The sequence below is a fragment of the Caretta caretta genome, chromosome 4 (genome assembly GCF_965140235.1).
Source record: "Caretta caretta isolate rCarCar2 chromosome 4, rCarCar1.hap1, whole genome shotgun sequence".
Taxonomy (NCBI): domain Eukaryota; kingdom Metazoa; phylum Chordata; order Testudines; family Cheloniidae; genus Caretta; species Caretta caretta.
In genome coordinates, this window is record NC_134209.1 from 71909006 (window position 1) to 71923284 (window position 14279).

A 14279-nucleotide genomic window follows, 5' to 3' on the forward strand; every position below is an offset into this window, starting at 1 on the left:
TATATGCACATGTACAATAAAAAGACATGCATTAGTGCGTACAATTACAAGATAGTTGATGGAAGCTACTTGTTTTACTGTACTCCCAATCATTTAATTAAATGTACTACCTCACTATTTACCCCTTTATCCCCAACCCCTGCTACTAATCAATATTTTAAAGGATTCCTTAGGCAAGTTTAGTTTAATGTGCATTTCATTTCCAGTGAAATACATTTCTGTATATAACAGTGTGATGAACTTGGATGATTTAACCAGAAGAGGGTTATATCTGAGTGACATTCCGTTGCATGATGCTACCCGTGACCTAGTCCTTTTGGGAGAGCAGTTCAGAGAGGAATACAAGCTGACTCAAGAACTGGAGATCCTCACAGACAGACTTCAGCACACACTAAGAGCACTGGAAGACGAGAAGAAAAAGACAGACACGTAAGAATTAATTCCCAATTTTAAACTGTAACAAAACAGCTGGTAATTATGGAGCCAAGAGAGCACAAACTTTTTTTGTCTTTCTAATGTTGTATATTCTGAAGGTTCTCAAACATTAGCTGCAATATAGAATACCACATGCATGGAAAACTGAAGGACTCCTTCCCTTCTTTGCTGTAGAGAGCTAAAAACTAAAGCGAAGCAACAGTCCCCAGAGCTTTAGAAATGACCTAAGAGAGCAGTGTTCCAGGAAAGCATCTTACTGAGGCTGCAGAGCTAGTGACAAAGTGCCAGTGATGCAGAAATCACTATAATTTACTATGTGCCCTGTAAATAAAGGAGATAATTCATAGGGATCAGACTAGTTGAAATAACATTGAGAGTTATAATAAAGTATTAAATCATTCTTGATCTACCATATGTAACATTTAATTATGAAAATTTAAATTTGAAAATGACAGAAAACACAACCAGGCTACAAGGAATTTGATTTTCTTATTTGAAAACTGTATTACAGTCTAGAGGCAGACAAAAAATAAAAGACTATTTAAAGTCCTGCTATGGTATGATGCTATGAATTTGGCTTTTCTGTGCCTCATGAGAGGTGAACTAGTGCACAATACATTGAACATGCAAATTATTACTATTACATAATGTTTTCTAGACAGGACTCAGAGAGAAGACTAGTTACTGGTAAATTAAGTAACTGGCTCTGAGACAAGCAGGATTTGACGAGCAGTCAAATGTCCTATTTGAAAAATACTCATCAGTGTTATAGTAGCAAAGTTTCTCCTGGTCTGTCAGTACCTAATAGGGATGTTGACAATGTCCTGCCATCAAGTCTGTTGTCCTGTTGCTTATCCTGTAGAGTAGTGTCTGTCGCTGTAAATGAGTGGCAAGGAAATGATGAGTTGAGGAACTCGAAAACAAAGGAAGCTTTAAAAAAGCTCACTTTTTTTTGTTTTGTTTTGTTTGACTCATAGAAACACTTTTATACCATCAGTGAACAGTAATCTGTTTGGCACCCAATAGGAAAGGCACCATGAATTATTGCTATAACGCACGCCAGAGAATAGTCCAGAACTATATTTAATGCAACGGAAAGGTTGCACAAAAAATCAGAAAATCTAAAAGTTAGGATTCTGGTGACAGTGTTAATTGAGCCATGTTGCAAATCCTATATGTTTTTTGGCATCTATATACAATATTGGATTAAAGACATACCTTGCGGTAATAGTTTCAAGGTGCACATTAAAATAGGAAACTAGGAAGTGAAAATGCTGTACCTGTGTAATGCACAACTTCCACTGTTAGAAGTGTAGCTTTTGCATTTCTAATTTTTAACTTTGCCCAAACCATTTTTGCATGCAATTTGAGTCTTTTGTTAAAAAACAAATAAAACATATCTATATTAGCTTTTAAATTGTCCCAGTTAGGCTTTAAATTTCACACCGCACTGAGGTGAATAGAGTGTGAGAGTGGAATGTTCCTACCTTTGCTGCTTCTCTTGTTTAGCTGGAGACATTTTTCTACAAGACTTGGTTAGCAGGGGCTGCAGCACATCAGTATAAGATCACCTTTTTTAAAATGAAAGTTTAAAATTTCGAGTATATTGTGGAATCCGTTAAAAACTTCAAAATTTTCTTCATGCCAAGGATTGTCTCCTCTATAGTATCGATACAGTTCTTTGTTTTGATGTGGTTTGTTTTTTGGAGGCATATGCTATTTGAGTTTGAGTGAGGCATTTAAAATCTCCCTGACCCAAACTTGGGTAGGATCTTGTGATCAGATCTATATGGGCAACCCCCCATCCTCACACAGTGTCCCATTGTGGTTAATGGAACTTCATGCAGGAAGAGGATGCCACCTGCACAGGGCTGATTGCAGGAGTGGTATCCCTCTGAGCAGCAGTCTGAGAGCATCAGCCCCAATACTCAAAAATGTAATGAGAAAAAACATGGAGCGATGTCAAAAAAGGCTTTAATAATATTTAAATGGATGCATTTTGGACATGCTCAGAGGTGATTTTTCTTTTGCTGTTAACTTGTATTTATAAATTATTCCCTTCCTCACCAAAATCTAGAAAAGCATATACTCTTCAGTCAGGACTTTGGGTCCAATTCTGCCACATTTACTTACTTTTAAACTCACTTAAGTCTGATAGATGTTAGTACCATCAGATTGCAGAACCATTCTGCCCAGGGTTTTCAGAACAGACTTACAGCAAAAATGACAGAAGTTTGAAACTTAGCATAGAAATAGGACTCAGCCATCCAATCTTTACTTATGAAAGTAGCCCTTGCTCATGTAAGTAGTTCCAGTAAAATCTCTCTTTTGGATTTGCTGTCCCTGACACCAAAACTCTACCTCATTCCTTGTACTTGCTGATGGCAAGGACCAAGACACATGATTTCTTGTGTGCCATTGCATAAAGGGAGGAAAAACTCCTCGCACCCTCTTTCCCTCCCTTTTTCCACACATGCAGAAGGCACCACAATCATACCCATAAGCTGCAAGAGAGTTTAGAATTGCATAGGGAGATCAAGAATGTGTTAAACCAGTTTAAATAATTCCAGTAATTGAGACTGAACACTTTGATGTGTTTAAAATAAAGTAATCTTAGAAAATTCTATCTATTATTCTTTAGGGAAATACATCTATCCATTATTCTTATCTCTCTTCCTCATCTTTCTCATCCTGTTTATTCCTTTCTTCTTAGCTTTCATGTCTGTCTTAGCCTGTAATGTTTATTGCAGGCTGAACAACCGATGAGATCTGCCAGAACTTTAAAATGGATAATTTTAGATTGAAAATTAGTATCATTTTATCTGAGTTACCATCAGATTTTTTTTGCTAAGCCCTGAATTGTTCCTGCTTTGCCAAATTGCTGAGTTTGAGTTCTGTACAGAGGCAGATGAAAAGCTGAAAAGGGGTGAACATGAGGGTAGAATATGGGCCTATGTGTATGATTTAGTTTTTAATTTGCATTGTGATTTACAATATACACTGTTTTTCTTTTTGTCATATGAACTGTTCGATTTGTTGAAAAAATGTAATAAACCCTAAGGATGAGATACGACACTTGTGTAAATTGGTATAGATCCATTGAAATCAGTGGAGCAAAACCAAGTTACACCAGCTGAGGATCTGGCCCACATACTTTAGGAGTAAGAAAAAGTAGTACCAGGTATCTTAACAGATTATGTCCAAGGAATTTTGAATATATTTTTTCATAGTTAAGTGGTGGCTTTGACCTATTAGCACGTGTGTTTGGAATGTAATTGCTTTAACCATATGAACCACACAGATGTATATCAGAGCCTGGTGTTCAAGGAATAGACTCCTTTATAAGCCTCGTACATCACTTAACTATTGGAAATCATTAATGTATAATAACCCCTTATGGAAATATCAGGGTCATACTTAAATAATACATTTATTCATTTTCTTTCTTTCTTTCTCTCTCTCTCTCCCTCTCATACCCCTTACTTATTTTACCTGTCTAGATTGCTGTATTCTGTCCTTCCACCATCTGTTGCAAATGAACTGAGACACAAGCGTCCTGTGCCAGCTAAGCGGTATGATAATGTGACCATTCTCTTCAGTGGCATAGTTGGATTCAATGCATTCTGCAGTAAACATGCCTCTGGAGAGGGAGCCATGAAAATAGTTAATCTTTTAAATGACCTTTACACAAGATTTGATATTCTGACTGATTCACGAAGGAATCCGTTCGTTTATAAGGTAAACATGAGATTTTAGGGCATTGCTATTGTGTTGCTATAAGGTAGTGTCATAAAATAAATATAATCTCAGTTCAGTCCATTGACTTTAGATGTTTTTACAACTTTGGTGTTGATTTAGTCCACAGCGAAGAAAAGAATATGTCCACTGCTAGTTTTACCAACATATACAGTGAAGAACTCTTATTTGGAACGCTGCACATTGAAATAAATGCATGGAATTATTAAAATAAGTACTTTTAGGTAAATAAAGGTAGAATAAGCTGCTAATCAATGGGTAGTGAGCTCTCCCAACTAATTTTAAGAAGTTGTATACATGAATCTCCAAGGATGTGTTAGGAATATAGAAAAAGATGGGGAAAGAAGGGGAAAGTATTTGAAGTGTCTAGCAATCTTAAAAGAAACACCACAGTAGCTCTAGCTTTTTGAAGCATAATTCCCAAACATGTTTTGATAGGTGGAGACAGTTGGAGACAAGTATATGACTGTGAGTGGTCTACCAGAGCCATGCATTCATCATGCACGATCTATCTGCCACCTGGCATTGGATATGATGGAAATAGCAGGACAGGTTCAAGTAGATGGAGAGCCTGTACAGGTTAGTATTTGTCTAGGATTCAGTAAAGACTTGTTGAATTTTTAAAAAACCCACCACTGAAATACAATAAAACTCAAGGTCCAGCCTTCACAAATTTTATTATTGCTAGAAGATGAGTGATCTTTTCAGTGATATGAAGAAACAGATATATGTGTGATATAACTCATCTCCCACAAAATCCCAAAACATAGTTATTGTGTTTACCAATCTTAAGGACCAAATTCTGCCCATGGCCATGTATGTTTGGCTGCCATTGATTTCAGTGCGAGCTGCGACTGCCCATCTGAGTGCAGTATATATTTGCTTGAAGCACAGAGTATAGAACGATAGTATTCTCTCAACAACCCATTTTGATTCTGGTTCAGAGCCACCAGCCGACATGGGAAAATATTTCATTCTAGAGCAATGTGTGTTTCCATAGGGATTCGTTGAAGTGGAGAATGGCAGTACTGTGATTACTAGAAGTTACATTTTGAATTAACACCAAATTAGAGGTCTTGCAATAATCTCTCATTTTCAGAAAAATAATCACAGGATAAACAGGCACACTCCTGTGTACATGAATGGAATTGCCCCTGCATCTGACAGCAGTGTATTAGCTCCTGGATGTTTCCCTGGATTTGTGAGCATAGAAGTGGAGAAGGCCTGATCTGATGCTCTGCAATAACTGAAGTCTGTTAAAGGACTTAGCCCATTCTTCATAGTGAGAAGCATCTTTGCCAATAAGCATCATGTCTGTATGAAACTGAGCCACAAAAACCCCGCTGAACAAATACTATCTTTGTAGGGTTCTTTGAGTGTATGTAACACATGATTCACTTGTGACCTTTTTATCACTGTATAAAATCATTATATATTAAATGGTTGGGATCCTCCATAAGTAAGAAATCCTGCTGGCTCATGTTCTTGTATAATTATAAATTTGGAGCCAATTGTTACAGGAGATGAATTGGGCTTTGTTAAAAATGTAGTGAAATAATTGCAAGATTTTTCCCAATTAGTTTGTATATGTACAGGGTTTAATGGAAAGGGACAAGTTCTTAATTCTGAGTCACAATGTACCTCATAATCTTTATGGAAAAAATGTAGGATGGTGCCTTGTACTTCATTCAATAACTGCTTAATTTAATCAAAACAGGAACCAAACTATTTGTTTTTAAAATAATATTACTCCCACCCATTCTTTTGATTACTTTAGGCATGATTATGAATAATTCAATCATCATTTATAGAAAGAGGCCATTTGTCAAGGCTCCATTGGAGGTACTCATTATTTACACCAGTTTTCCTCAGAGTGGAATCATGCCCCTCGTTAGCAAAAATAGAGACTATTCTGAATGCAGGAGAAATAAAACAATCTCACAGAAGAACTATTTCAACAAGAGGTGGGCTCTCACTCTGGAGAAGCTCCATTGGATATATGCTCTTGTAACAGAGACTTTGGCCTGATGATTTTACCAAAAAGCTGTGTAATTCAGACATTATTACTAACATAAGTACTGTCCTGTGCTATCCAAGATGTGCTGTGTACCTTGGTGATCATATATATATCATATAACCTTGGAGTTAGTCATTAATTTCAGGCAATGGACTTGGTGAAAGGAAAAGGAAGACACACTATCACCCTTGCAGATGTGTTCACACTGTGAGATTTTTGAGTTATGTATCTGTGTGCTCAGTTCAGATTAGAAGTTAGCATTTATAAAGACAGTATGCAATATGTTAGACGTAAAAGTTGCTCATTACTCTTAAATTTTAACTTCCAAATCCTTATGTTCCTTTTTTAAAACAAGAACATAGGTAGGTAGGTAGACAGATAGATATAAAAGTCACCTTATGTCCTGTGCACCTAATATGTAAACCTCTGTGTTTGAAGTCTCCAGCTGGCTTAGGTAGCATGCACATAGCCAAATTCTGCTCTGAGTTACACTCACAACTCATTAAAATCAATGAGTGTATTCTTATGCTCTTCCTTTGGGGGGTGCAACACAACTCACAGCCTGGGCAAGGGACTATGGTGATGTGAAGCCACCTTTGTGTCCTTTCAGTTGTGGACTGCTACAGAGGTTGAAATGGCACCTGATGTAACTTAGATAGCCCTGGAGGCCACATAGAATCTTAGATAGTACCACACAGAATCATCCTAACAGCTTCCACTGGGGCCCTTAGTCTCCATTCCCCACCACCAGCACACTTCTGCACCAGGATTTGTGGAGAGAGCCTCATAAGAGAGCCTGCAGTGATCAGTATCCTGTGCCAAGATAATTCTTCAGCGAATCTGTCCTTATGCTTTGAAAAAGTGGGCCTGATTTTTCCACTGCCTTGCACCTTGTATAGTCATGTACAGCTGTGCAAAATGGGTGTAGAATTCTACCATTCTGAATGAATAGCATTTTACACTCAGTCTGCACAGCAGTAAATGGCTACACATGGTGTAAGGTGAAAAAGAATCAAGACTGGTGTCTTATAAAAGATAAACTCCAGCATTTAGAAAATGCATATTATATGTATTTAGTTGGAAACATCAAGTTAGTAAAAATGATCATGAACTATAAAATATTCAAACTTGCTTTTTCTTGTTAAAGATAACAATAGGTATCCACACTGGGGAGGTGGTTACAGGTGTCATAGGCCAAAGGATGCCCCGCTACTGTCTCTTTGGAAACACTGTTAATCTAACAAGCAGAACAGAAACCACTGGAGCAAAAGGAAAAATCAATGTTTCTGAGTACACCTACAGGTGAGAAATGCAGAACCCCTTCTTGATAAGAATTTCAAAAGAAACAACTTTATCAATGTACCTTTAAAGTAACTTTAGAGGTGATAGTGACAATCCCACTCAGTACATTACAGCACATGTATTTTCATGAAATGTTGTGTCAAGTTACATTACCATGAATCACTATTTCCATAGGAAACAATTATATTCAGCCACAGGAATTTGTAGTGAGACATGATAATTGCCTTAAGATATTTGTTGGGGTTCCCCTGAGACATCTTCCACTCAGGTTACCCAAGAATTCAGTCGGACTTCAGGCTTGTCACTCAGGTTCCTTTATTTGGCATAAAGCAAAAGTACACTGAGTTGACCAGACTCAAGTGTAGGGGGTTGGTACATGGGGTACCACACATCCAAAGTTACCCAGCAAACTTCTTCCTTTATATACATTTACACATTTCATTGCATTCACTATACTTTTCATTACATGTTTTGGGATTGGCTTGGTTACTTTGTAGGAACCAACCCCTGTAAAGAATGCTCTGTGTACTCACTGTCCATGAATGACTCACTCTTTGCCTCAACTTATGTTCCAGGCTTATTTTATCCATTGTTACCTTGTCCATTGTAAATGGTTCCCTGGGTGTTTCCCACCCCCTCCCCTTATCTTAGCTAATACAAATATTCTTTTTCCAAACTACTGATCAATTTATCTCCCTAATCCAGTGTCCCAGGATATGAGTCCTCACCCATGTCCAATTATTCATGTTAAGCCCAGCCTACAGTATTGCCTGACAATGTAATTAATATGCCCTCAGATGTAGCATGTTTAATGTTTTCTCTGTATGTTTGTGTGTGTGGAGGGGTAATCTAATGTTTTTAATTTCAGGTGTCTTATGTCACCAGAAAATTCAGATCCTCAATTTCACCTGGAACACAGAGGCCCTGTTTCCATGAAGGGTAAAAAAGAACCAATGCAAGTTTGGTTTTTGTCCAGAAAGAGTACAGAGACAGAGGTATGACTAACCAAAAAGTAATTCTTTTTTAAAACAAGGCATAAATACAACAAGTTTAATCTAAATCACTGAGAACCATTTTCACTTGCAAAACTAAATGTTCCCTACAAGAAATGAACCATTTTGTAAAATGTTGTTCCATTAATGTGTTTACTGTCTTGACAGCAGATGAAAGGTCTTGATTATTTATCTTTGCTGTTTATGCATTCTCTAAAAAAATACTTCTGTATTTTAAAAAGTCCTTGAGGGAATGCCAAGTGTTTAAATATTTATCTGTCCTTACAGATTTTTCTATTATATTAGACTTTGTAATATGCAGTACATCTCTGTTTAGCTGACATGTATAGTTAGTTCCATTTGAAAACTCTCCATTTGCCTGCCTGCAGTGAGTGAAATACTGCAGTCTCTTCTATTTTTAGATGCCAGTCCAGCAACTACCGCTGTATGGGCTCCCTATTGCAGTCAGTGGGGCTCTGTACAGGTACAGGGTTCCCGCCTGGACAGAGGCTGTTGCATGTTTAGTTTAGGAAGATACAGGGCAGAACTTTGGAAAAGCACTGAAGTAACTTCAGAGCCTGAATCCCATTTTCAGAAGTGACTTAAGGAGCAACATCTCAATACCTTTAAAAATCTGGCCTTAGCACCCTAAGTCTCATTCAGAGTCCCAAGTGCCTAAATCTCTTTTGAAAATGGGATTTAGGCTGCTAAGCCACTTAGTCACTTTTGCAAATTTTACCCACAGTTCTTACTGCAAGTATTTGAGCAAGCAAATGCTGACTTTTTAATGGTACCTACTAAATGTTGATATTTCTTATTCCAGGACAATGTACTTCAGAGAACAGTCTGTATTTTCTCTAGAAAACTTATCTATAGTCTTTAGCACAGACTCGTAACTTTCATGAATATTCTCTGTGTCGCCTTTTGATGATACTTTGCTAGTTGTGTTTTATACCCATTGCAGAATATACCATAGTTTCATATGACTGACATTTCCCTTTGAGATCCATAGTCAGCGGTAAAAGAGGTTTTATCAAAACACTTTTCACTTTTCCCTACATTATTAGCAATAGAGATCCTATTTAACCAAGCATGTGTTATTTTTAAATGTAACGTTAGAGAGAAATGCACAGCCAGGTGGGTACTACCCACTTTAGCCTAGACATGTATTTAAAATAGATTTTGAAAGGGTACATATATCAAGGCTGCTTCTGGTATTAATAATATTTAGTATTTTCATTATGTAGCAATTATCTAAAAAGCTTTTTATTAACACTAACTTATTTATTCTCTCAACCCCCTTAGGAGGTAGGTAGGTAAAGATAACATTGTTAATCCTCTTTTACAGAGGAGGAAACTGAGGCAAAGGAACCCAGCTAAAGACACCTTGGGCTTGATTTCCAAAAGCAGTAAGTACCTGCAGCTCCCATTGATTTCATATGGAGTTACAGGTGCTCAGAACTTCTGAAAACCAAGTCTAAGGTGTTTCAAATTGAACTCCTAAAAATTGAGGAACCCATGATTAATGGCAACTTTTGACAATTTGACTGTAAGTAACTTGCTTATAGCCACAGTCAGAGATGTCATTAGAACTCAGGAGTTGATGGTTCTCAGGTTTTTGCTCAGAAGGCTAGATGCTACTGTAAGATAAATGATTAACAATAGACAACTGACTAAAATGTCCATATAAATGAGCTGCTCTGCTGACTCATTTTCATTTACCCTTTCACAAATCATTAGCTATTTCTAAAACACTAATAGAAAGTAGAGCACAGTACCTTTAGAATACCATTAGGTATATTTTCACTAAAAGATGTTGTGTAATTTTGTGATGAGGAAAAGAAACGAAGTACTTGTGGCACCTTAGAGATGAACAAATTTATTTGAGCATCCGATGAAGTGAGCTGTAGCTCACGAAAGCTTATGCTCAAACAAATGTTAGTCTCTAAGGTGCCACAAGTACTCCTTGTCGTTTTGCAGATACAGACTAACACGGCTGCTACTCTGAAATTTGTGATGGGGCTGTCCATTGTATGAGTTACACACAGGATTATTTCACTCTAGTGTTAAGAGTTATAACGAAATTATTTGTTTTACAAAGCATTATAGCCCTCCTTATCACAGGACAACAGCTCAAGCTTTTTGGTTCTGCTCAATCTCTTTCTGGATAGCTGACCTAAGAGTTTCTGTAGATGTGGCCTAAACAGAGACCTTCCCCAAAGGAATAAGTCCCTGATGTGCGCTGGAGAATAGACCTTTACGCCTTTCTCCCAGAAGTAGGGAAGCTCAGTTTTGTTCTGGATAAAGCAATGCCTCTAGCTCTACCTCAGACCAGGTGCTACATAAAGGCCTTCTGCCTCTTAGGGCAGATTTCCCTAGAATTCCCAGACATGCCTCACTCCAATTACAGGGCAGTTTCCTTCAGACTGTGGTGGACTAATAGAATTATTTCCTTGTCTGATAAAAGCCAGGAATTTCTTTTGTTTTAGCTTCTTCCTAAATTCAGATGCACACACAAATATGATGTTCCTGTACAGTAGGACTCCTCCCATCACAGAAGAAGAGCTCAGTGTAAGCTCAAAAGCATGCCTCTCTCACCAATAGAAATTGGTCCAGTAAAGGATATTACCTCACCCACTTTGTCTCTCCAGTAGGGGCATTCCTGCGTATTGCAAGGAGTGAATCATAGAATCAGTTAGAGATTAAAAAGATTTCTTAAATTAACCAGATCATCTTCCTGCTAATTGTTCTCTCCAATACACCAGTGAACTTCTTTTTTATCTCCATTACCAACATGAATCAATCAATCAGAATCAGAGATAATGTGCCACTTCCATCCCCTTCACCCCAGAGGGCAGTCATGAAATCATCTTCTGCTAATTAGATCACAATAATTAACATAGATAAATGTTTTCAGCAAGTGGATAGAGATGTTATGACAAACCTTAAAAGGCCCTGAGCCTTTGCAGTGTCAATAGATAGCAATGGAAGTTGTAGTGGCTCAGCACCTCTTAGCTAAAAGAAAAGGAGGACTTGCGGCACCTTAGAGACTAACCAGTTTATTTGAGCATGAGCTTTCGTGAGCTAAAGCTCACTTCATCGGATGCATACCGTGGAAACTGCAGAAGACATTATATACACACAGAGACCATGAAACAATACCTCCTCCCACCCCACTGTCCTGCTGGTAATAGCTTATCTATAAGGTGCCATAAGTACTCCTTTTCTTTTTGCGAATACACGGCTGTTACTCTGCCACCTCTTAGCTGTGTCATCCAGTCACATAGTGCAACCTAATTACCTCCTAGGAGGCTCTGCTTTCTAAGCACCCATATTTGCTTGCATTTTGGGTTCTTTTTCTGTTCTCCACTTAAGCACTCAGCAACTTTAGGACTGGGTCTGAACTGAGCATTGGCCACAGTAGCGCTGGCTCTATCTCTTGTTTTGCAGTTCCTGATGCCCTTGTTTACATGTTTTTAGAACACAGTACAGCTGCAGCTTCACTCCTGACAGGCAGGTTTGTTTTAAAAACACAGAACTAGGACGGCACAGTTAGTAGACAAGCTCAGGTGTTGTTGTTTTGTTTTACCTTTTTATGGTTTGCAACCTTCCAAAAGGTGAAAATTGCAGCCAAAATAAAGGGAACAGGGAATAAAAATATTGGCTACTTAATATAGCATCCACGATATTGGAGACAGCTGATGTAAGTATTGCTAAGATCCCTACGGGTGCCTCATACCCCGTATTTCCCATTTTCAGAGACTCTTCACTTACTCCTCACACTGCTGGTTCCCCAATCTTATCCCAAACCTATCCCCTCCTGCAACAGCAATCTCTCTGACGTCACATGCTGCAGCATAAATGGCTGGAGGGGCTCTGTGACTGGGGTAGTCCTGTGCCTTCACTGTTACAAGGCTCACAGGAGCCTTGGACAGTCAGGGATAAATTAGGGTAACTTGTCACCTAACTGGTGGAATTATCATAATCCGACTAATAAGGCACCCGAAGCCTGTGATCCTGGCACAACAATATTCCTGCTTCACTATGCACTGTCTTCTTTATTTATAATAAAGCCGCAATGAAAAGTATCAAACTTATTTTGTCACTGCATGTCACGTTGTTTCAAAGAAACTCTCTTATTTCTCAAACTTCCCTTACATGCACTCAAGGAAATAAAGCAAGATGTTTACTGAGCTGGGGGAAGAGGAACAGGACGCTGGATAGGGTGCGATGCTGTGTCCCAAACAATTTACTGGTCTGGCAGTAACGATGATTTGTGGGTATTACTTCATTTTGCATGTCTCATTTGCCTATCTACCCCACCCTGAAAGTATCATATTCACTGCTGGATCTCTTGCTGTTATTTGGCTCAGCTTTTGATATTGTTTTATTTTTGCTATGGGTGTGTATTCCAAGCCCATTTTGTTTCTCATGTAACCTTTCTTATGTCCTGATAGTACTTACTGAATAACATTATGCAATGTGTGTGCCATAACTAACCCTTTTAATCTGGTGCTTCTCGTATGTGCTCTTTGTCTTCATCATCGTTATAAAAACTATTCTATTAATGCTGTCCATTTTCCTTCAATATGTCATCATGTGGTATTCCAGTTCCTTCAGGGAATAACGCTTGACATACTGTGCTAATTAGTGATGAGGAAACAACAGCTCTTTTGATGTTATTGTACAATTTCCACCTGTATATACTACATGTACATTTTTTATATTGAAAAGAGGGGGTTGGTTGTCTAATACTGCAATTTGAATCATGTGTAAATGTAATTCTATCCAAATGCTGGTCTCTTGCCATGTAGTTTTCATTGATTTATATTAACTGACTGCAACTGACTTGTGCATAATAGATTGCTGGACAATTTTGTGTCACTCACAGTGCTTTTGTTCGTTTCCAATGGACCATAAACACTGAAAGGCACACTGGTGGGACCAGGTTGTCAGGCAAAGCCTTTTGTTTTAGTCTCTTTAGTTTTCAGAAGTGATTTTGTTTCAGCCCTTGAAAGAATATGATAATATTCTGGACAACAAGTCAGGAATAATTAAATTAGTTTTAATGTATAGGGCATTCCTCTTGGAATAATACATTCATTCTTAGCTCAATGATATTTTCTGAATATCTGCTTTATACAATTATATGTTAGTACAGTGCAATTACTTTTGTGCACAAAATAAAAGTTTGTCTATAGTATATCTATCTTATCAGCACAAAAATATATGTATAAATGTTTCATGCTAATGTGTAAAAGGAACTGCAATAAATTATTTTTTCCATTGGTCTTTGGAAAGTTTATTTCTTCAATAAAAATATCTGAATATTACACTTGCTATAACATATGTATCTTCTTCTTAATTCTATTATATGAAGTCTGAATCTGAATCTTTCCCATCCTGTCAAATGTCAGTTAGGGCATTAACAAGGCTCTGCCATCCTTGTCTATCATGCTGTTTGCTGGAATGGCTCCCCATTGTGTTTCTAAAGCTTAACTTTTTTATGAGAATAGGTTATTGGTCTATCATTCAACCCCCAATTTTGAGGATCAGAGGACTGCTTTTCATCTGGTCCCTTTCTGTCTCTTGACATGTCCAGCTGAAGTGCCCTTAGCAGGAGTTAAAACTCCTGCCAGCATAGCTCACAGGGTCACTGGAGCACACAAGCCTCCCCACCAGGTCAAGGGAAGGATTATGCAGAGTGCATTCTTCAGCTATTTGCCAAACTATGGCTCCAATCCTGTAGTCAGTGATCATATGGGCGCAGGAGCCTG

General features: G+C 38.0%; 1 protein-coding gene across 1 annotated transcript in view; it reads left to right on the forward strand.

Annotated features, from left to right (window-relative positions):
• The window catches only part of GUCY1B1 (guanylate cyclase 1 soluble subunit beta 1), a 66725-nt gene extending 52932 nt beyond the window's left edge, over window positions 1-13793 (forward strand). The window contains exons 9-14 of the mRNA XM_048847476.2: window positions 232-429; window positions 3936-4173; window positions 4630-4770; window positions 7356-7510; window positions 8379-8505; window positions 12672-13793. Coding sequence (XP_048703433.1) covers window positions 232-429; window positions 3936-4173; window positions 4630-4770; window positions 7356-7510; window positions 8379-8505; window positions 12672-12695 — 883 coding nt within the window. The 3' untranslated portion in view covers window positions 12696-13793. The remainder of the gene's footprint in view (window positions 1-231; window positions 430-3935; window positions 4174-4629; window positions 4771-7355; window positions 7511-8378; window positions 8506-12671) is intronic.
• Window positions 13794-14279: the final 486 nt, after the last annotated feature.